Consider the following 21,934-nt stretch of genomic DNA (forward strand, 5'->3'; position numbering starts at 1 on the left):
ATCACTTGTAATGGTAACACTATATAGGCAAAAATGCCTCGAAAAAACACTGAAATTTCCAGTTAGATTTTTTTTTAAATCCTGTTTTTCTAAGTCAGGTACTTAAATTGAATTAAAACCATGCTACAAATTTTAATTTTATTTTTTTTAGCTATGATTTCACACCTATGGATTCTTCTGCAGTCTACGTGCTGAGTAGTATGGCTCGTCAGCGTCGTGCATCTCTGTCGTGTGGAGGACCTGGAGGTCAAGACTTTGCAAGATCCGGATTCAATAAAAACTGTGGCTCACCCGGATCCTCACAGCTCTCTTCCAGTTCTTTGTATGCTAAAGCTGTCAAAAACCACAGCTCAGGGACTGTGAGTGCCACCTCTCCTAACAAGTGCAAAAGACCAATGAATGCCTTCATGCTTTTTGCCAAAAAATACAGAGTTGAATATACTCAGATGTATCCAGGGAAAGATAACAGGTAAAAATAATGATGATTCTAAATAATTAACCTTTCAGTGCAGTTCACAGGAACTGGAACAGGTACTTATTCTACAGTAGTCCTTATTATTGAAGTCTTTGTTTTCTTAGGTTGACTGTGAAGTAAAGAGTGTAAGTGGAGTTTTTAGTGTTATAATTATTTTATAATACTTAGGTAACTAGGTTATCTAAGTGGTAGGGACCTGCCTTCTAAAGTAGTAGTATTAAATGTCATTTACCTGTTAAAGGACACAATTCTAACAATTGTCAGTTCCATCTTTATTGAAAAGCTTTATGGAAAAGTCTAGTTCCTTTCTTGCATTAGATCTCATTATTTAACAATTGTGTCATAGTATGGAATGTGCGGGCATTGGCAGTTTGTGATAACTGCCAGATCTGTCAAAACTAAACCTAGGGGTGCCCTCAGTAGGGCCTGGGAATAAAAATTAACTCCAGTCTTTCTGTTCTGTTTGCTGTATGGTTACCTTATCTCAGAATTCTCTAATGCTCACTCCCTCTCAAACCAACCAAGTTTTCCAGGTATGAAAATTACCTTCTTTATGTCTTTGTAGTTCCCTGACAAAACTACATCTCTTATACCTGTGATAGCATGAGTCAAATGATTATCCACATGAAATAATCAGGATTTGTTTTGTGAACTTTATATATATTTTTATATATATACACACACATATTTCTAAAATATAATTGACATAGCATTATATTGGTATGAGGTGTATAAATGATTTCAATATTTGTATAGTGCAGAATGATCACAGCAGTAAGTTAACATCCATTGCCAGTTTATTTCTTGTGATGAGAACTTTTAAGATCTACTTTCTTAGCAGCATTCAACTAAGCAATACAGCATTAAGTCAAGTCAGTCACCCTGTGTTAATGTTATGTCCCCAGTACTTACCTGTTTTGTAGCTGGAAGTTAGTACTTTATGACCATCTTCACCTATTTTGTACCCAAGTCCGTCTGTCCCCCTGTTCCCCACTTCTGCTAACAACCCATCTGTTCTCATGAACTTAAGTTGTTAACATTTGAAAAAAAGAAGCTACTTTTATTGAGTGCATCCCTGATTTAGGAATTCACACACAGCTGAGTATTTCTTCCTGGTTTAACTGGTGGATGTGTTGAGCATTATGTGGTATCTTTAACCTAGAGACGAACAAACACTGGTTTTTATTTTTATAAAGGAGGATGCAGTACAGTTGTAGTACTTGATTGCATCCACTTAATGGATTAAAATATTTACTGCACATTTAATTTGTTTTTAAGTAGTAGAGCTTCTGTAGTTACTGTTCTGTAAATCTTAGAAGCAAACAACAACAAAACCTGAAACAAAGCTCAGATGGGTATCTCTAGCTTCACTGTGAATTACTGTAAAATCGCTTGCATGAGGGGGGTACTCCCCCAAAAATGAAAGTTACTTATAAAAAGTTGTGTATACTTACATGTGTAAACTTCAGTCACCTTCAAAACACTCTCCAATTGATGCAGCACACCTATTGAGACATCTTTTCCACTGCTCAAAACAATTTTTGAACTCATTTTGATGTCTTTTAGTGCTTTTGCCATTTTTGTGTCACCTTTTCCACCTCAACAAAAGTTTCCCTTTGAGGACTCTTTTCATCCAGGGAAACCAAAGAGAGTTGCTTGGGGCAGGGGATGAGATCATGTGAATGGGGAGGGTGGGGCACGGGGGTCATGCCAGTTTTGGTGAAAACTTGAGTGGGCAGGTGCACTCATAAATCACCTATCATGAAGTGAGCAAATGCGTTAAGGGTCTTAAAAAAAAAGTTTCACTGAAGATGAATGCAGCCTCTCACAACACCAGCTGGTACACTGACACAGATGGGTTCCTAGTACACCCACCTGGCAGGAAAGTCACCTAGAATTATCTTCTGGCCCTCCCTCCAGAAGATTGTTCCTTTTTTTTTTTTTGCAGGGTGAGGGGGCTCCCCTCATACACACTTCATGCAATTATTCCAGGACCTTTTGTTCTGTACGGGTGTCATGAAATTAGTGGTTAAAAGCTCTTCGCAGAAGAAAAATGGTTTATGTCTAAGTGTCCTGAATGAGACTATTTTAAGTAGGTTTAGGAACATATTAATATAAACAGAAAATAACTTCAGATTTCTATCATGAAGTCTTAACAGTGTGACTTCTTTCCCTTTGAGTTTATGCAATTTTCTCAAGTGATAAGTGTACATATTGTTTAAGGTTTAAGTGGTCTTGTCTTAGGAGGTAAATAGTAGGGTTTGCATATTTACTGCCACATTTTTACTATGGCTGCATGAGTGAAAAAAGACATAAAATTACTTGACAGGTTATGGGCACAGACAAAAGTAAAAATAGCTTTTAATACAAGATGAATACTTTGTGCTGCTGCTGTTGTCTGCCTTGGTATCTTAAATGTCTTTTAAAAACCAGTGTACCAGGGTAGATCCACTTGTAATTTAAAACATTTCTTTGAAGTAGTAAACTTCTTTCTTTAAACAAAATTTTGTAGAACAACCATTTTTTAACTGTTTCAGATGTCCTTCGACAATTGGAAATGTTGGCATTATCCCAGGAGGCTTTAACTGCCAAATGATGATAAATGGACCATATGACAGATTTTACTGAAAATGAGTACTATGGTCTTGATTTGTTCCCTCCTCTATGTTGGAGATTTTTGTCTTTTTTCCTTCTATATTTCTTCCTGAAGTAGTAGCACTTGACGTGAGTTTTATAAAAAATTCTTGCCCTCAGCAGTGTGTAAATGTTTATTTTTGCAGAGCCATAAGTGTGATCCTTGGTGACAGGTGGAAGAAAATGAAGAATGAAGAGAGAAGGATGTATACATTAGAAGCAAAGGCTTTGGCTGAAGAACAAAAACGTTTAAATCCTGACTGTTGGAAAAGGAAAAGAACCAATTCAGTATGTTTCAAGAAGTAGTTGCTTAACGTTATCTTCGCTCTTCTCCTAAAATTGTACTGGAATATTGCAGCAGTTGTTATAACCTTTAAAAGGCTGTGTTGATACCGTTTCTCAGCCTTTTTGTACTTCAAAACCTAATAGTATTTTTATACTACCATACTATGCAGGCTTCCTTCCTTTGCATTTCTCAGTGTCATTTAGTCTTTCAGCATGGAAGGTAGAAATGTTAGACATGCATGTGAAGAATGTCGGAAATGTTGAGATATAAAAATAAATTTGGAATAGTATTTTTTGGGGGGGGTTGAAAAGTGGGTGTTAACTTGAATATCAAAGGAATTTTTTCTAATTTGGGGGTGGTATGTCTCAACAGCCTTTTTTTTTTCCCTTAATTGGTGAGGGGTGATAGAGGAATGGGGGGTATAGGGGTACATTACCCAACCTTTGTGAGGACCTCTAACATATGTATTGTTTCTAGATTAAAAAAAAAACTCCAGGAAAGAGAAGAAATAGAAAGGTCCAGGAAGACTGGTGAAAAGTTTGCACCATAATGCTACCTTTAATAGACTTGATTCTCAGAACTTTGCTATTATTAGACTTGTATATTTTAGGTGTTTTTAGATTAATTACAAGAAAATATTGTATGATAGAACAAAATGAGCTCAATTTGAAATACCTAAAAATGAAGGGCAGATGTCAGTTTGCAGCAGGACTGGCCAGTGTGTCTATGCCTGGTTCTTTAGGGTAACTTGCACTTCACATATGTTTACATTTTTCAGGAATTTCTTTTAAAGAAATAGTGGTCAGATTCCAGTATAAAAGGGTGGCTGAACTAGATTTTCGAAGTTCTTGACTACCTTAGGATTCCATGGAGGACTCTGCCTGCATCCCTTTTTCTGTACCTCCTAAGTTCATTTCTCTCCTTTTCATCTTCAAAAATGTCTTGAATGCTTGAGCCATCAGATACTAGTGAAATTTTTTAAATTCTCACCTTTGAGAAAGTGATTTTGTAGAAAACAATCTTATAAATGTTACCTGTCTTCACTTTCATTTGTAGAACTGAGTTTTAATTTTATCTCCACAGGGCTCACAACAGCATTAAACCGGGATGCTCACATCGTCTGCATTTGCATAAACCTAGACAGCTGATGGGAAGACTTAAGAAAATCATGGTCTCACCGTTTGTCCAGAATTCCTGTGACCATAAGATACTGAAAGCATTGAGTCTTGAAATGATTTAATAATAAGAGTGAGGATTTGCTTTCTCCATTAGAACATTAAGTAAGCTAAAACTATCAACATTGTAAACCAAATTGCCTTATTTTTTCTTCCAAACTTCACATATGTCTATCAGGTAATATAGGCTTGAAAATTGATATCCTGTGGTGCTAAAAAGTACAGTAGAAAGAGAGGAGAAGTGTATACATGTTTTATTTTAAATTGTACAAAAGGGGAATTTAAAAATATGTAACTGCTGTTTATACATTGGCTCCTTACTGCTTATTAATCTGTATTGTATACATAATGGAATGAAACAGAAGCTGGGAGTTGGCCTTTCTTTGAGCAGCCACCACATGGCTCAGCAGCTGTGCCAAACACAGGAGCTCTAGTCTGGCCAGTGCCAAGAGGCTACCAGAACATGTGGCAGGTGGCTGGTGTCAGTCTCAGCGGAAGAGCTGCCCGCTGTAGTTACCCAAGCATGTTGAGTTTATGCACCAGGTGGCAGCACCCGTCCATTATTGCCAGTGGAGACCTGGCCCAGGCCACCATGAAGTTAATAGCATTGGGGTATAGTCACTGTAATGGTGCTATTAACAGTCGATACCATTGTATTTTCAATTTTGTGTTCTGTATTTCCTCAGCCACATATCTTAAATATCTTATTTTGTCATCATATCTTTATGGTGGGGGCAGACTTTGCACTTATTGCAGTGCAACACTTGCACTTTACTTTTCCTCCAACTGTCTGAAATTAGAGCAAATACATTGGCAATACAGCTGCTTTGCTCTGAGCTACAATCATGGCTTTTCATGTTACTTACCAAGTGGTGTTTCTGGTTAGGAATCACAGCTGTAAAATTGATTTCAGTTCCTTACACTTCATGATGTTGCCCCTAAATTTTGCACACTATATTCTTGTATATTATTTCAAATAAAATGAAAAAAAATTGTTTCTCTCTGACTTCAGCTGATTGGTTTTGACTTAACGTCATGTATGAGACATTAGAATAACAGGTTCAGGAGATGGAAAATGAGTTACAGATGTGGTTTTAAGCATCACATTAAAAATACAATGTTAATAGGACAAGGACAGCAGAGAAATAAAACCTAGATTATTATCTATTAGAATCTTTGTAGAGTAAAAATTGTTTTTGACTTTGCAACAGACCTGAAAGTCTGCTTTTAATAAAATGACACACACACTGTAAAGACAGCCTTTCTTTATTGCAGATGCTGTGTGACAGATTGAAACAGCCAGTTAGCGCTCCATCTCTGGGACATGCCAGTGGTTCCCAGACTTTGTTGCATATTGGAAACACTTGGGAATGTTTTACAAAACATACTAATGCCTGGCTCCTACTCCACATGTCTTACTATGCAGTACAAATTAATACCAGGGTGTGTGTGTGTTTTGTTTTTTTTTAAGGTTCCACCACTGATTCTAATGTGCAACCAAATGTGGGAACCACTGGGGCTATAGATCTGGTGAGGGAGCAAACTAGTTGGGAGAAGCAGGGTACTTAACTGTATAACCTGATCAGGTACCTTAAAAAGCAGTGGGGACTCAGTATGCATATCTGTGGGGGACTTGGTTAGGTGATGGGAAAGAAATTTTAGCTAGCCTTGTAGAAAAGCTTAAGAGGAAGAGGTACAAGTTTGAAGGTCTTTGTAGAAAATCAGGTCCCTGGAGTTTGAAGTTGGTGATTTTTGACATTTTATGCTACTTAAGTGAAAAAGGCTAAAGAGATCAACAGAAAAAGAGCTGTAGGAAGTACAAAAATTTTGATTACATTCTTAAGGTAGTGACTAGTGGCTTTTTTAGAGTACGTGTTATTTAAACTGCCAACTTTGAATGGGTTAGCCACAAAATGGAGATGAATACTTCAAATTCTTACTGAAGAGTAGACATAGCTTTTTGAAGCAGTTGAACCATTATGGGATAAACTGGAGCAAATTCTTTGCCTTCTCTACTTCTTACTGACTGAACATAAGCCTCCAGGGCTCCCCTGAAAATAAAAACAAAAACTTTGTCAAAAAATTATACAAAGTAAAATAACTTAGAGGGTGTCAATATATAAAAAAGCAAGCCCCGTTTCTGGAACTGCTCTGCCCAGTTCCATAAGCTAAATGACCAAACAGCCTTAACATTGGTAGTGTTGCTATGGGTAAGGTACAAAACAGCCTTTTCCAGTCTGCATTATACTTGGTGGTCTAATTAACAATCAGAGGCTCTCTGACCTCTGAGATTGTTCCCATTCAAGCTCACTCTGAGAGAAGGCATTGTCAGTGTGGGGGCTGGGGCCCTAGGGTGCACTGTGACACCAGTAGGTGCACTGTCATTTGGTAGAACATAAACCCACACAGAGAATTACTCTTGGGCTCAAACTTTTGGCAAGTGGTGGGATAATAAGGAAGTCGATTTAGTCACAGGTATGTGATACGAGCCAGTTATTTATGAGTATAATGTTCTCATGGATTAGATCAGGGGGTTAGCAAATGGCCCACAGGCCAAATCTAGCTCTATGCCTGTTTGTATATCGGTGGTGGTGGCTTTACAGTGGCATGGTTGAGCAGCCAGGCAGGGGCCATATGGCCTGCAAAGCCTAAAATACTTGGTATGTGGCCCTTCATGGAAAAAGTTTTCAATCCTTGAACCAGATGATCTGTTTAAGTGTTAGATCACATTTCAATGGAGCTAAAACAGTAGTTAAAAGTAATCATCGGTCTATTTAAGTCCCAGGTATAATCAAATTTTTAACATTAATACTGTTTTTTAAAATTGCACAACCCTGAGATTAGAACATTTCTATAAAGATGTAAGTTAACACCATTAGCTCACATACTGTCTCAATTCCCACCTAATACTTAATTTTTAACTGGCTGATTTGCTCCCAAACACTGAAAATGTTAATCTTTGATCAGATTTGTTCATTATTTTCATGTAACTGTGGAGAATGTACTTGCCCGGGGCCTGTTCAGCTTATCACTCCCCCTGCAGGGCCCCTCCACCCCCACTGTTTGCTTTCACAGTCTCAGCCCCTTTATTTCCAGCCCTGACCTCCCTCCTGATGGCTGCTTTCAACCTGCATTCTGGGTATTTTTACCTGCTTTCTTCCAGATCCTTCAAACTTACCTGCCAGAAACCTAGGGCAGTGGAAACCCAGTAAACAAAGGTATAGCACCAAGAGTGAACCCTAATGTAAGCAATGGGCTTTGGGCAATAGTGATGTGTCAGTGTCGGTTCACGGATTGTTACAAGCAGACCACTCTGGTGGAGGATGCTGATAATGGGGGAGGCTATGCATGTGGGCAGGAGGGATGGATGGGAAACCTCTTCCTTATCAGATTTGCTGTGAACCTAAATTTGCTCTTAAAAAATGAAGTCTATCAAAAAAGAAACGGAAAGAAACCTAGGAGGAGGAAAACCACCCCTAGGGCAGAGTTCTGCCCACTTTTCCCTATTGCTACAAAAGGCACCATCATCCCTCAAAAGCTCCCCTTCAATGCTACACTTAGTTATCAAGTCTTATTTTATTTTGTCTCGTGTATTGCCACATCCAGTCCCTTCTCTCTCTCCTTTGCTTCAGTTTGTATCCTGCCATTGTGTGTGCCTAACTGCTGCTGTAGCATTATAGATGGTCATCCCAGTGCCAGCTCAGCCCACAGTCCATCGCTGGCCACACCCTGTTCCCTTGAGGATGGTGTAAGCTCACTGCCCCCAGTCCTGCCCCAACTCGGTGTGTGCTACTGCTGGGTTCCAGACAGTGCTGTGCCCTAAAAGGCCCCTCACCTAACCAGTTTCCATCGCCTGTGTCACCAACACACATGCAGAGCAGCTTCGCCCTGTTTGTGATTCCAGGTCCCATTCCAATGCCCACCCAGGGGGAGATCAGCAGTGTGGGTGCATAAAGATGCCTGTCTGTGCCACAGAAGGGCCCACTCTGAATACCTCAGTATTAGGACTCCTCTTAGGCCTTTCTCATCTTCCTCATCCTCCGAATGCCCTCTTTTCAAGAAAGTCTTTCCTAACGCCAGGCAGCACAAAAGAATTGATGCCACATTGTTGATGCACCTTCTGCACCAACAGCCCTGGCTTAGCGGATTCCAGTGCTTGGGAATCCCTGAAGGCTGGCTCCATTCTCTGTTCAGGGCCTGCTCACATGACACAGAGGACTGGCCGCCTTTATTTAAGCAGCCTAGCTGGTATTCCAGGCTCTGCTCCACCACCTGCTGCACGAGCTGGGCTACATTTGAGCCAATTTGCTTTGAGCAGGGGGTTTACACTCCTACCACATTAGAATTACCTGTTTGTTGGTCAGTATCCCTTTTAAGCTGTAACTTAAAGGGTTACAGCTGTTTTGCTCATTTATGAAACTCTAGGACCTAGTGCTTGACAAGTGCATGATAAGTGACTAAAAAAATGAATGGAAATACAGGATTATAATGAAAAGTAAAGCAAAACTGCAGAAGAAAGTAAAGGAGAAATATGATTGTTGGGTCCTCAAAAGAAGCCAAGTCCTGCCAAGTGGAATTCAGTGCTGTCTGAGAGACAAAGTCTTGTGAGAGGCCTTGGTTCACGTCACAGCTGAGCTTCAGTGAGGTTCTTTCTTCATGAAAAAAGAAACTTGCCTCTTTTAGTAACTTTACAAGTTGCTATGGTATCCTGGGCAATCACCCCACTCCCCAAAGTGGCCCCTAGAGATTTACACACAGTAGAAAAATCCCCAAGAGCCCCAACTGTCTTTGAGAAGGTATGTGTAGGTATCAGTCTCAGGACTGGGCACACTGAAATTCTCAGAAACTAATCGCTCTGCAGTGAATGGATTAGACCCCTTTTATTTAGTACAATACAAAAATCAACTCTGCAGTTTCATTTGCATTCAAAAGGATAAGGCATATGAACTACACAATATGTAGGAGAAAGTTTAGAAATGAGTTTGGTATTCATCAAAATCACCATCAGAACAAAAAGAAAAACAGATTAAAGCTGCCCTCCTACATAAAATCAGAGCAAGGTTTTCTAGCAATTATTAAATTATTTGCTTGAGCAAAACATAAGCTTTCTTGGAAGTCAGGCTAAGCATTATGTAAGAATCAGTCCCAACTCTGGTTTGTAACCAAAAGGATTATTAGTTACCCTCATTTAAAAAAAAAGTACAGGAATTGTGCAAAAGATTAGTAAAGGAATAGCTTGTAACATGGCAACACGCCTCAATGTGATACAAACTAGCCAAGTGGAGGCTTTTCTGGAACACAGACTTGGTTTTGTCAGGCAGTAAATATCAGTGTGCTTAGTACTGAAATGCATCAACGACGTCAAGGTCTACCACGTGCCTTCACAGGCAGGTACATCCCTGGCTTCCCTGGGCTCCATCCTCTCAGAATCATCTCTGGCACCAGGTTCCAGACTGGTAGGTATCTAGTGCCACAGGTACCCCAGGGGCAGAGACCAAATATCGCCCTCCATCCACAGGGGCCCGAAGCACAGGAGCTGGGGAGTGGTTCCTAGCTTGTGGGCCTTGGGCCAGGGCAGGAGGGCAAGGGGTCCAAGATGCATCTGGCACCAAGAACTGTATGGTGACTGCACAGATGAAAATTACCAATAGGTAAATAAAGCCTGTAAACATTTTTGACATCATAAAGGTGTTCTACTTAGATGATGGAACAGCAAGGAGAAGAGTTGCTGCTCCATTACAAATGCCAAGAGTAAATGGGTTTGCGGCCAATCCCACCACTTCTGCAGAACTCGAGAAACCTTTTCATAAAAAATTCAGCCTTCCTCTTTACTGACAGCACATTCAACATTTACGGACCCACAGGTCTTCCCCCAGGGTGCAGCCTCCACACACGGTGGGCACACTTGTGGCTGGAGCTCCTGCCTGGCAGGCGCTGAGTAGGTACAGCTTTCCCCCCCTTATACCACTTGACTCCATGAGCCAGTGGTTACTCTAATTTTAAAATTAACTTGACAAGTATCCACGCAAGCTCCAGAGAAACATCTGTGTCCAAAGGAAATAGCATGGAAGGCAGAAGAGAGCTCATTATCTGCCATCTATTCACAGCAGCAGTTGCACTGCCCTCCATTCGCCCTCCTTCCTGGCAGCCCAGCACACTGCTGGGAGGGACAGACGAGTGTGCAACAAGGTTTGCCCCAATCGCTAAAACAGATTTACTGACATTTAAAGAGCAACACTCGCCCTGGGTTTATCTGCAGGGGAAAGAAATTCATCCAGCAGCGCTTTAGCATGCGGGGAAAAGGCAGTTAGCGGTAACAGATGAGAAAGGACACTGTCAGGACGAAGCCTTGCCCACAGCCGGGACTGCAGCAGGAGCTGCTGTGGGACCCTCGGGGAGGGTTCCATTAGCTGCTCAGAGTGTGAAGATTCTGGTATCAGACATGGGGGGTACGGAAAGACCTTATTTAAAAAGCATGACATTATTTCTTAGCATGATTTTCAGTTGCTAATTATAGGCTTAGCAACAGCACTGCTGATGAAATCACCCAGGAGACATTTTTGAAGAGCGGCAGAAGACGGATCCATGACTGTCCATAGCAGGACGGCTGTTGCGGACGGACTCATTCCAATTTGTTAAGAAGACAAAAAGGAACCCTGTTTGGCTGACTGAATTCCAAATACTCTTCTATCACCCCCAAGTTGGTTGCAGCTGAGCAAGTCTTTGGGACTCAGAACAAAAATGCCACAAAGACACTGAGAATCCCCGAGTTAGCCCAGGCCCACATTCTTTTCTAAGGGTGGTTTGGACTGGTCTCGTGAATTGCTGGGAGGCTCACCTGATGTCCTTTCCCATTTGGGTCTGATGCTCATAGCTGAGAAGAGGAACACACATGCAAAGATGAAGAGCAGGGGCCAAGCAAATCTACTTTTCATTCGTAGAGGAGCACGGAGGGTGAGGGGCTCAGGCAGGCTCTGCACCAAGCTTGAGAGCTCCGTGCCTCTCCCTGAAGCTGGGCCGGAGCTCCTCAGGGACGGCCCAGAGCACCTCTCCTCGGTGGGGTCCATCACCTAACACCAAGCCAACGGGTCTCCGCCTTGGCTGCTCGGTGGAACTGCCTGGACAGCTATGACAGCCTGAGGCCAGGTCCTAGCTCCCAAGATTCTCAGGTAGTCAAGAGTGTGGCCTGAACACCGGGACTTTTCAAAGCTCTGTAAATGACTCCTGTGTGCACACACCGTTGACACCACATCACCGCATTGGCCTTGGGGAACCCAACTCACCACCCACACTTAGGCTCAACTAAGCCTTGTTCAGGGCTATGATCCCCAGACCAACATCACGGGGATCCTCTGGGAGAGCTGCAAATGGTTTCAAGAGCTACCGAAGAGGCACAACTGACTGGATTTGGAGGATGAGGGTGACGAGGAGCTGAATGATGACTTCAAGGTTTCTAGCTTGCTGGGTAAGTGATGGTGACACCTTATCCAAGACATGGAGTCTACAAGAATAAGCAGATTTGAGAGGAAAGATGATTTTTGACATTTTGGGGTTGAGGTTTCTGTGGAGCTTTGCAAGGTGACATATGATAATGAGTCTGCTTGTCTGAGGCTCTAGGCAATCAAGGTGGGTCCCAGACCTGGGAGCCCGTGGGGTAGAAGCAGTCACTCTGGTCATGGGTCTGGATGAGCTCACTTGGGGACCAAAACACAGGAAGAACATGAAGGGAAATGAGCCAGGAAAAAACCTCGGGAAACTGGCATTTAAGGAGTGAACAGAAGACAGGGAAAAAATGGCCAGAAAGGTTAGAACAGAAAGAGATGACTAGGGTATCCTGGAAGCTCCAAGAAGGCTGGACTGTGTCTCAGTTGGCTTTTTGTCCCCAGGGCCTCGAGCACAGGGATCAGCAGTAGGGAGCTGCTGCGGGGCACATAGTATCTAAATCACTGCTGGCTTTGTCCTTATTTTCTACTAATAACTACACCAAACTTTTGAGTATTTTTCGAAGTTTACTCACATCTGTACTCCACCAATTCAATAACTGCAACATGAAAATAAAGCAGAAAATGTGAAGCTAAGACAAGGAGTCTTTTCATAGCTGAAGTTGGTTTTCAAAAGCAGAAACGCATATTCTTAGGGCTGCATCAAGCATGGGCCAGCACAAAAGGGATGTGAAGACTTGGAAGTGAAGGAAGCAGGAAGCAACCACTGTTGTGCCCAACGGTTCTCTCATGGGCTCCTTTACGTGTGTGCCCCTGCAGTGAGGTGCCTGCAGCTTGGAGGCGCCATCACATGTACACGCCCACCTGGGCACTGTTCCTTCCCCTGCGTCTCCCACTCTCCCCAGGCTTCTAAAACAGACAGGTGCCCCTGGAACACATGGCTTTACCTGATGAGGAGGAGCCTGTCCTTTTCAGATGGATGGTCGTCTAGCCACTGGGAGAAACGTGCATGGGACCATTCTGCCCTCTGAAGGGTTGAAACACAGAGAAGGGCGCACACATTCTTCAGTGAATGACAGCAAGTGCTGGTTCAAAAAGTGCTCTTAAGGATTCCCAAGGTGAAATTACCTCCAACAACTGCCAGAAGGAAGGCGGCACGGCTGTTGGGGCACCTTCCTAACCCCCAAGGAGACTTGTGGATTTGCCAAGAGAAGGTGAGTCAGCAAAGGAGATGGGGCCTCTATCAAAGAAGCTTTATGAACATAAACTACTGCATTTTGGGGGCCATAAGACACACCTAGGTTTTAGAGGAAAATAGAAAAAAAATTTTGAAGCAAAAAATGTGGCAAAATATTTAATATCATAAATAATATTTCACCAATGTAAATGTGAACAGAACTCAACAGCAACATTAACAACCATTATTCCTCCCAAACTGGGGGGGAAGGAGGGGAGCGTCTTATAGTCCGAAATTGAGTTACTTGTGTCATTATTATTTAAAGGGCTTATTCTGAATTCATTAGGTAATTCTTATACTGCAGGGCAGTGGGAATCTTCATTCCTTAATGATTCTGCTGAGACAGAGGCCCATGACTAAAGGGGACAAAAGGAAGGCCAGGAATGCATTCCGTGAATGGGGCTCGGGGTTCGCAGACTGAAGAGGGAAGACTCATAATGGGTCGTGGCCTCACATTATTACCTGGAAGGGGGATTTCAGCTCAGCGGGTGCTCTCGTGAACAAAAACTGAATAATGATGCTGAATGGAATAAGGTCCCCCAGGGCAGGACTGCTGGCCACGTGTTCGCTCGTCTGGAAGAGGAGTGGTCTGAAAGAGGGAGAAGCAGGGTTACTTCATGCTGGTCAATACTGAAAGAGGTGATTTGGTGGAAAAATCAAAATAGCATATTAGTAGAATAGACTAGCATAGGAGTATAACAACATAACAGAAGAATGAATAATAGCATTCTTTCTAAACTGGCCAATTCTTAACCATTTCTTAACTCCACACTCAGCCTGGACACCCACATACGTCCACATACTCTGCCAGGCTGACCCGCCATCAGCTCTTTCCTTGTCCCCCAGCTCACTGGCCTATGGGTCCCACTTTGCTGTCAGCAAAGTCTCCTCCTAGAGCCCATCTAACTAACAGGCTAAACTTAAACCACACATTATAACTGCCTTTGAGCAGTTATAATTAACAACTTCTTATCTTCATCAAAACTTTCAGCTTTCACTTTAAATAAAATCCTCTTTTGGGCCATAATCTAAGGTGGGTAAATTCAAACATTTTCTACACAACTTTTCAGAGGGCAATTATGTCTTTGTACACACAAAATTGTTTCTTTGCTGAACACTGCATCAAATATTTATGCCAGCTCCCTTCTAATGAGGTACATGTCAGGGGTCACCATCCACCACAGAGGCAGGCAGGCAGGCAAACCTACCCCACTACCAGTCACCTGCCACCTTGTCAGAAGGCTGGCAGGAATAATTAGAAACTCTTACTGGCCTCTCCTTGGCTTTGGGCTCTGAGGAACAGGAGGGGGTTAGAGGCCTGGCTGGCGGTGAGAGGTAAGATGGTAGCCACATCTAACAGAGAGCAACGATGCTCACCCATGAGAACAGCTCTGAGTCCTGGGCTCCTTCCTCACCCCATCGTGACCACTCCCGTCCATGGCTGAAGGCCCGCACAGACCACAGACCAGCCTCTCCCAACCGATGCTCAGCTGGGGTGGCAAGTCAGGGGTGCTCTCAACAGACAGGTGATTCTTGCTGCACCCAGAATGTTATTGGAAAGAGTGTCTTTATATTAATTATTCTATAGGTAAAATCTATCTCTGGGCAGATTTTTCTAATTTCAACTGTTTTATCAAATAATATTTATCAGTAATGTATTTTATGTAGTTATTGTAGAAACATTTTGGTTCATTTGTGTTCCTATCACCAGAAACCAGGACTGCTCCAAACTGGATGCTGCCTGGGGCCACAGCTAAGGTCCCCCATGGCCGCACCGAATCACCTCTGTGTTTTACACTGCAGAACTTCAGGCAAGGAGTCCAGCACCTCATCAGGGACGAAGACGAGCTGCAGGAGCTCTGGTCTTTCTGTAGGCGTCCCAGTAAGTCCTGCACTGGTGTGGAGGATGCTGTCTCCATCCAGGTGAAAGTGCCTACCTTCAGCAATGGCAGCGGCAACCAGAGTGATAGCCACCACATAGAGCAATGGTCCCCAACCTTTTTGGCAGCAGGGACTGGTTCGTGGAAGATGATTTTTCACAGACAGGGGGTGGGGGATGGTTTCGGGATGGTTCAAGCACATTACAGTCAAGCTCACCTCCTGCTGTGTGGCCCAGACTGGTACCAGTCCGTGACCCAGAGGTTGGGGATCCCTGATATATAGGACTTAGGGGTGTCAGGCACTATTTTAAAAGCTTTATATGCATATATGTGAACTCATTTATTCCTCTAAAAACCCAGTGGGGGGTAAAGAATCAAGTACAAGCTAGAAAAGGGCAGGGCAAGGATTCAACAGCCCCATGCTTAGTTTTGCTCTTCAGCCCTTTTGAGGATCTCAATGGTATCTCAAAACTGCTTGCCCTGTTTTCAAACCAGACAGACTCTCAGTGAGAGAGAAGAACCCTGGAGAGAGGATGATTTAGAACTGTCAACACTCCTGTAGAAGAACCAACCTGAGCTTCCAGCAAGATGGCAGCATAGGTAAATGTGGTACTCGCCTACCCTCACAACCACATCAGAATTACAACTGACCTACAGAACCACCACCATTCAGAACCGCCTGATATCTGGCTGAACAGAAGTCCTATAAGTAGGGTTATACAGAACAACACATCAAGACTGGTAGGAAGGGTGGAGAAGCAGAATGTGCTTCTGCCATACAATGTGTGGTAGTTAAAAATCAAGAGGGAAGCCCTGGCTTGTGTGGCTCAGTGGATTGAGCACTAGCCTGTGAAGCAAGGGATTGCTGGTTTGATTCCCAGTCAGGGCACATGCCTGGGTTACAGGCCAAGTCCCCAGTATGGGGCATGTAAGAGGCAACCACACATTGATGTTTCTTTCCCTCTCTTTCACCCTCCCTTCCCCTCTAAAAATAAATAAAATATTTTAAGAAATCAAGAGGGATACCTTGGCTGCCAAGGTACCCTCCCCTGAGGAGTAAGACGTCCCAGCCCTACCCAAGGCACCCCAGCCCAGGGTTCTCAGGAAGAAAAGTCCCTATAACTTCTGGCTGTGAAAACCAGCAGGGATTGTGGCTGAGATGAAAGGCTGCTGGAATCCCAAGTATTCCTCTTAAAGGGCCCACAAGGGACTTAAACTGACTCGTTCTGAGCTCTAGCTCAAAAGGCTCCAGGGACGTCCATGAAGGATCTGAATTGTCTAGCTTCAAGGTGAGAGCTGGAGGGGCAGCATGCTCCCAGAGAGAAGTGCTGGCAGAGGCCACTGTTCCTTTGATGAGCCCTCCCCCCACAAAGCCAGCAGGTAGGCACCATATCTGAGTCTCCATCAACCTCCTTAACACTGTTTACCCCACCCTGGTGATTCCAAGACCCCACCCAACCTGACATGCAGGCCCACCCAAGCCATTTCCGGCTACTTTTCCATACAAATGGTCTGCGCTGGCTCAAGCTGTAGACTTTCCTAAATCTCTCAATGGGTCACAAATCCCAGACAAGCAGCATCTGGCCTCAGCATGACCCATATCTCCTGCTAAGCAGCCCCAGGCCTGGCACTAGTGACAGCCAGCCTCTGTATGCAGCTTGGCATCTCCCAGGCACCTCCAAGCTCAGGACAAGTAGCAGCCATCTGTAGATCACTTCATAGCTTATGCTAGGTGCCTCTGGCCTGCGATTCCTGGGAAGCCTCAGAGCCAACACACCCTGTCTTTAGCTTCAGACCACACCAAAGCACCACACAACCACCTCCATGAGTGACACCTTCAAGTGGTGGACTCCTCAGGCACCAGAGCCCCACTGAAATGAGTTTTGCTTTGTGGGGTCAGCTCCTGAACAGTAGATCCTCCACTGTAGTTGTGGTCAGTCCTCCCAGCACACTGGCCTGGGAGTAAATAACTCCCATTGACCTGCAAACAGCAATGAAGGACCAAAACCAGTGTACACATCCCACATTGAAGGGGTGCACCTGAAACGCCCAGGTTGATTGACAGGAGAGGCTGCATTACTGGGCCCTACATGACACCTAGTACATAAGGACACTCTACAAGACTGGGAGACAGTAGCTCTGCCTAATACACAGAAACAAACACAGGTAGGCTGCCAAAATGAGGGTATAAAGAAACATGTCCCAAATGAAAGAACAGGACGAACTTGAGAAAAACAACTAAATAAAAAGAAGACAAGCAATCAACCAGATGCAGAGTTCCAAACACTGGTTATAAGGATGATCAATGAACTTAGGGGAAAAATAGATGAACTTAGTAAGAACTTCCACAAAGAAATAGGAAACAGAAGTGAAACTAGGAAATATAAAAAGGAACTAGTCAGAAATGAAGAATATATAACTGAAATTAAGAATACATTACATGGATCAACAGTGGAGAAGATGAAGCAAAGTATTTAAAAAGTGATTTGGAAGATAAGGAAGCATTAAATGTTGGGGACTAGACTGTGTGATTTTGGAGACTGTAGCCCCACAAGAACAGGCTCTGAAAGGGGCTAGTAAGTATCCCAGGAAAACCAGGTAATGCAGGGGGCAGGCATGACCTGACTCTAACACTAAGGGTTCCTGTGGGAAATCAGGCCTGATAAGTACATTATATCCTTGAAGCTTGCTTTGCTTTGTATAGCCCTATTGATATAAACCAGATGTTTAAGTTCAAGGCATAAGGATAAACTCCTTATCTCATGAAATATGTCTTAAAGACCATCTGGTGTCAGCATGTCTCACAGACCCTGACCTATGACAAATCTCTGTGTTCCTTCAATTATTGTCTATAGATAATACCTGTTTTTGTATGACTATAGCCTTTTGACATTGATTGATGAGCTATGCATGTGTGCTGTACACCCCTGCGAATACCGATCCCAATAAAAGTGGTTTGGGAGAAGGGCTCGGGGCATTCCCCACTAGAGGGAAATGCCACACCTTTTCCCGCTGGATCAAGACTGTGTCCAGGACAATTTATTTCTCATCCACGGCGGCCGGGAGAGCTCTCTGGGGTGGAGTTCTCCCTCAATTAAACACCCAATCAGAACAGCAAAAAGAAAAAAGAATCCAAAAAAAATGAGGATAGTATAAAGGGCCTCTGAGACAACTTAAAGTGAGCCAACATTCATGTCATGGGGGTGCCAGAAGGAGAAGAGAGAGCAAGAAATTGAACACTTAACTGAAAAAATAATGACAAAATTCCCTATCTGGTGAAAAAAAGAAACATACAAGCCCAGTAAGCTTACAGAGTCCCAAACAAGATGGACCCAAAAAGGCCCACACCAATACACATTATATTTAAAGTGCCAAAGTTTAAAGACAAAGAGAAAAACTTAAAAACAGCAAGAGAAAAGCCATTAACTACTTACAAGGGATTTTTCAACACAAACATTTCAGGCCAGAAGAGATTTGTACAAAATAATCAAAGTGATGAAAAGCAAGAACCTACATACAACCAAGATTACTCTACCCATAAAGCTATCATTCAGAATCAAAGGCCAAATAAAGAGCTTCCCAGCTTTAAAGAAAAAACGAAAGGAGTTCATCTCCACCAGGCCACTATTACAAGAAATGTTAAAGGGACTTCTTTAAGAAGGAGAAAAAATTTTAAAAATATGAATAATAAAGTGACAGTAAGTATAAATCTATCAACAATGACTTTAAATGCAAAGGGATTAAATGCTCCCTCAAAAGACATATGGTACCTGATTAGATAACAAAACAAGACCCTTACATACTGTATGCTGCCTGCAAGAGACTCACTTCATATTAAAAGACATACACAGACAGAAAGTAAAGGGATGGATAAAGATATTGCATGAAAATGGAAATTTAAAAAAAAAACAGCTGAGGTAGACATACTTATTATACCAGACAAAATAGACTTTAAAACAAAGAGACAATGAAAGACCAATCAATTCCACTTCTTAGTATTTTTCAGAAGAAACTCAAACATTAAATCAAAAAGACTTATGCATCCATATATTCATAGCAGCATTATTTACAATAGCCAAGATATGGAAGGAACAGATAAATTGCTAAGTGCCCATCAGCAGATAAATGGATAAAGAAGTGACACACGCCCATATACAAACAAAGGTATATGACTTAGCCATAAAAAAAAAGAATGAAAATTTGCCATCTGCAATAACATGGATAAACCTAGAGGGTATTGTGCTGAGTAAAATAAAGCAGACAAATACCATATGATTTCATGTATATGTGAAATCAAAATATAAAATAAATGAACAAGCAGACCAGAAACAGACTCATAGATACAGACAACATTTTGACAGTTGCCAGTGGGAGAGGGGTTAGGGGAATGGGTGAAAAAGGTGTAGGGATTAAGGAATAAAAACAATGAACAAGTCACAGACACAGACAACAGTATGGTGATTATCAGAAGCAAAGTGGGGGAGGGGAATAGAAGGGTGTAAAGGGGGAATAAATGGTGATGGAAAGATGGTGATTTTGGGTGGTGAGCACACAATATAGAATTGTACCCCTGCAATATAATTTTATTAACCAATAAATTCAATAAAAATTAAGAAAAAAGAAATGATGTGTAATCTGCCATATCCCCTTGCTCTGCTGGGAAGACCTCCAAAGCACAGGTCATGAGAGAGCCTCTGTCAGTCCATATCCTGAGAGTCTCCATGGAGCACACACAGGCTGCCTGACAGCTATCATGCACATGTGCAAGGAGCAAGGAAAGAAAAAACGAACTTTGTTATGGTAAGCCACCAAGATTCTGAGGTCATTTGGTATCATAGCATAACCTAGTCCATTATGCTTAATACACCTGGTGTACAGTAACCTCTCAAATTATTACCAGCTATGACTATTATAATTCTTGTCCATCAGTGGCTTACAGCTCATATAGAGTAGAAGCAAGACTTAAGAAAATGAAATACTAAATGATAAGCTTTCACTGTCTATGAGAAGTCCAAAATTTCCCATAAAGTATACATTTTAGAAGGCAGTAAAGAGAAAGAGATTGTGGCCTACAACAATTTGAAAAGGTCTGGTTTTATAAAACCCAAATTTACTGAGACTTTAATTTTTGTTCTATCTTAAACAAAAAGAAATTTAATTGCTGGGGAAAAAAAAGAGAAAGAAACCGGGAATTTTCAGCTTCACCCTTCATCCTCCAGAGAGGGGAAAAGGGCTGGAAGTGGAGTTGATAGTTGATGGCACCTATGTGAGGAAGCCTCCATAAAATCCCAGTGGGAGAGCCTCCAGGCTGGTGAGCACATCCCCACTGTTGACACACCCAACTCCACGGAGACAGACATCCTGCACTCAGGAACCCCCCAGACCTCACCCTAGGTATCTCTTTATCTGGCTGTTAATCTTTACCCTTTACCATATCCCTTAATAAACTGGTTTGTAAACCTAATAAAAAAAAGAAGTATAAATTGGTAGTTACAGAAGAGTCATAGGGATGTGAAGTACAGCATAGGAAATATAGTTAATAATAATGTAATAACTATGTATGGTGCCAGGTGGGCACTAGATTAATTGGTGTGATCACTTTGTAAGTTACCTATGAGGGGGCACATCCAAAAATGGAATTTACTCATAAAAAAATTGTGTATTTACTCTTACATGTTTAAACTTGAGTCACCTTCAAAGTACTCTCTATTTGATGCAATACACCTATGGAGGCTTTTTTTCACTGCTCAAAACAGTTTTTGAACTTGTCAGTTTTGATGCCTTTTAGTGCTTCTGCCACTTTTTGTTTTACCTCTTCCACATCAGTAAAACATTTCCCTTTGAGGACCTATTTTATCCGGGGAAACAAAAAAATCTTTTGGGCAAGATCAGGTGAATAGGGAGGGTGGGGTATGAGGGTCATGCCATTTTTGGTCAAAACTGCTGAATCCTTAGCATGGTGTGGGCAGGTGCACTCATAAATCACCCATGTTGAAATGGGCAAACAAGTTAAAAGCAGCTTTAAAAAAATTCACTAAAGCTGAATGCAGCCTCTCACAATGACGCCAGCTGGTACAGTGATACAGATGGGTTCCTAGAACATTCACCTAGCAGGGGAAGCCTTTACTACAAGGGGCCTGCCCTCCAGAAGATAATTCTGTTTTTTTGGGGGGGTCCCCCCTCATAAATGTCTAATCACCAGGTTGTACACCTAAACTAATATAATGTTGTAGGTCAACTGTAATCAAAAAGTAAGAATTATTTAAGAAAAAAGAAAACCAACCTGAAAATAATAATTACAGGATACCATTTGAAGCCCATGCTATTTTTATCTCTCTAGGTACCCCAAATTCTCCCTTTGGGACAAAGCGGACTCCAGTTCCCCACATACTTGAGCCATGTATCACAGCCTCTCTTGGCATTATTTTCATCTGGCATGACTATAAATTCCTGTGGAGCACCCGGTGGTGCTGTCTTACAGGCCTCTGGAGGCAGACTGTGGGTTGGAATGGGGATGAGGCAGCACCACAGCTCCACTTCCCCCAGACTGGAGACCTCTTTTTCCAGCAGGGGAAGTTACAACTCCACAAAGCCCAGTCAGTGTCCCTGTGAGCTTAGCAGTTAGCATTCCCAGACGGCTTCCCGGAACTCCAAATCAAGTGAGTGGCCCAGTGGTCTGCTTATGGCACCATTGACAAGATACTCCCACATCTGAGCTGTAAGAGAAGAAAGAGGCCGTAGGGATGGGGTCCCTCCACTGGGCTCATACTGCAGGCACCACAGGCCTGAAAGGCCTCTCTGAGGG

The 21,934-nt window shown here is 42.6% G+C and overlaps 2 protein-coding genes across 4 annotated transcripts in view; one reads left to right on the top strand and one right to left on the bottom strand.

Moving 5' to 3' along the window:
* HBP1 (HMG-box transcription factor 1) overlaps positions 1-5,568 on the top strand; it is a 31,964-nt gene extending 26,396 nt beyond the window's left edge. For both annotated transcript variants that reach the window (XM_028525303.2, XM_028525301.2), the window contains exons 9-11: positions 152-469; positions 3,256-3,397; positions 4,479-5,568. In XM_028525303.2, coding sequence (XP_028381104.1) covers positions 152-469; positions 3,256-3,397; positions 4,479-4,496 — 478 coding nt within the window. In that variant the 3' untranslated portion in view covers positions 4,497-5,568. The remainder of the gene's footprint in view (positions 1-151; positions 470-3,255; positions 3,398-4,478) is intronic.
* A 250-nt stretch (positions 5,569-5,818) lies between these two features.
* Positions 5,819-21,934, bottom strand: part of COG5 (component of oligomeric golgi complex 5) — a 363,376-nt gene continuing 347,260 nt past the window's right edge. For both annotated transcript variants that reach the window (XM_028525999.2, XM_036010775.1), the window contains 3 exons: positions 13,712-13,838; positions 12,960-13,039; positions 5,819-6,621 (listed from right to left, as the gene is read on the bottom strand). In XM_028525999.2, coding sequence (XP_028381800.2) covers positions 6,507-6,621; positions 12,960-13,039; positions 13,712-13,838 — 322 coding nt within the window. In that variant the 3' untranslated portion in view covers positions 5,819-6,506. The remainder of the gene's footprint in view (positions 6,622-12,959; positions 13,040-13,711; positions 13,839-21,934) is intronic.

This window comes from Phyllostomus discolor, chromosome 10 (assembly GCF_004126475.2).
Source record: "Phyllostomus discolor isolate MPI-MPIP mPhyDis1 chromosome 10, mPhyDis1.pri.v3, whole genome shotgun sequence".
Lineage (NCBI taxonomy): Eukaryota > Metazoa > Chordata > Mammalia > Chiroptera > Phyllostomidae > Phyllostomus > Phyllostomus discolor.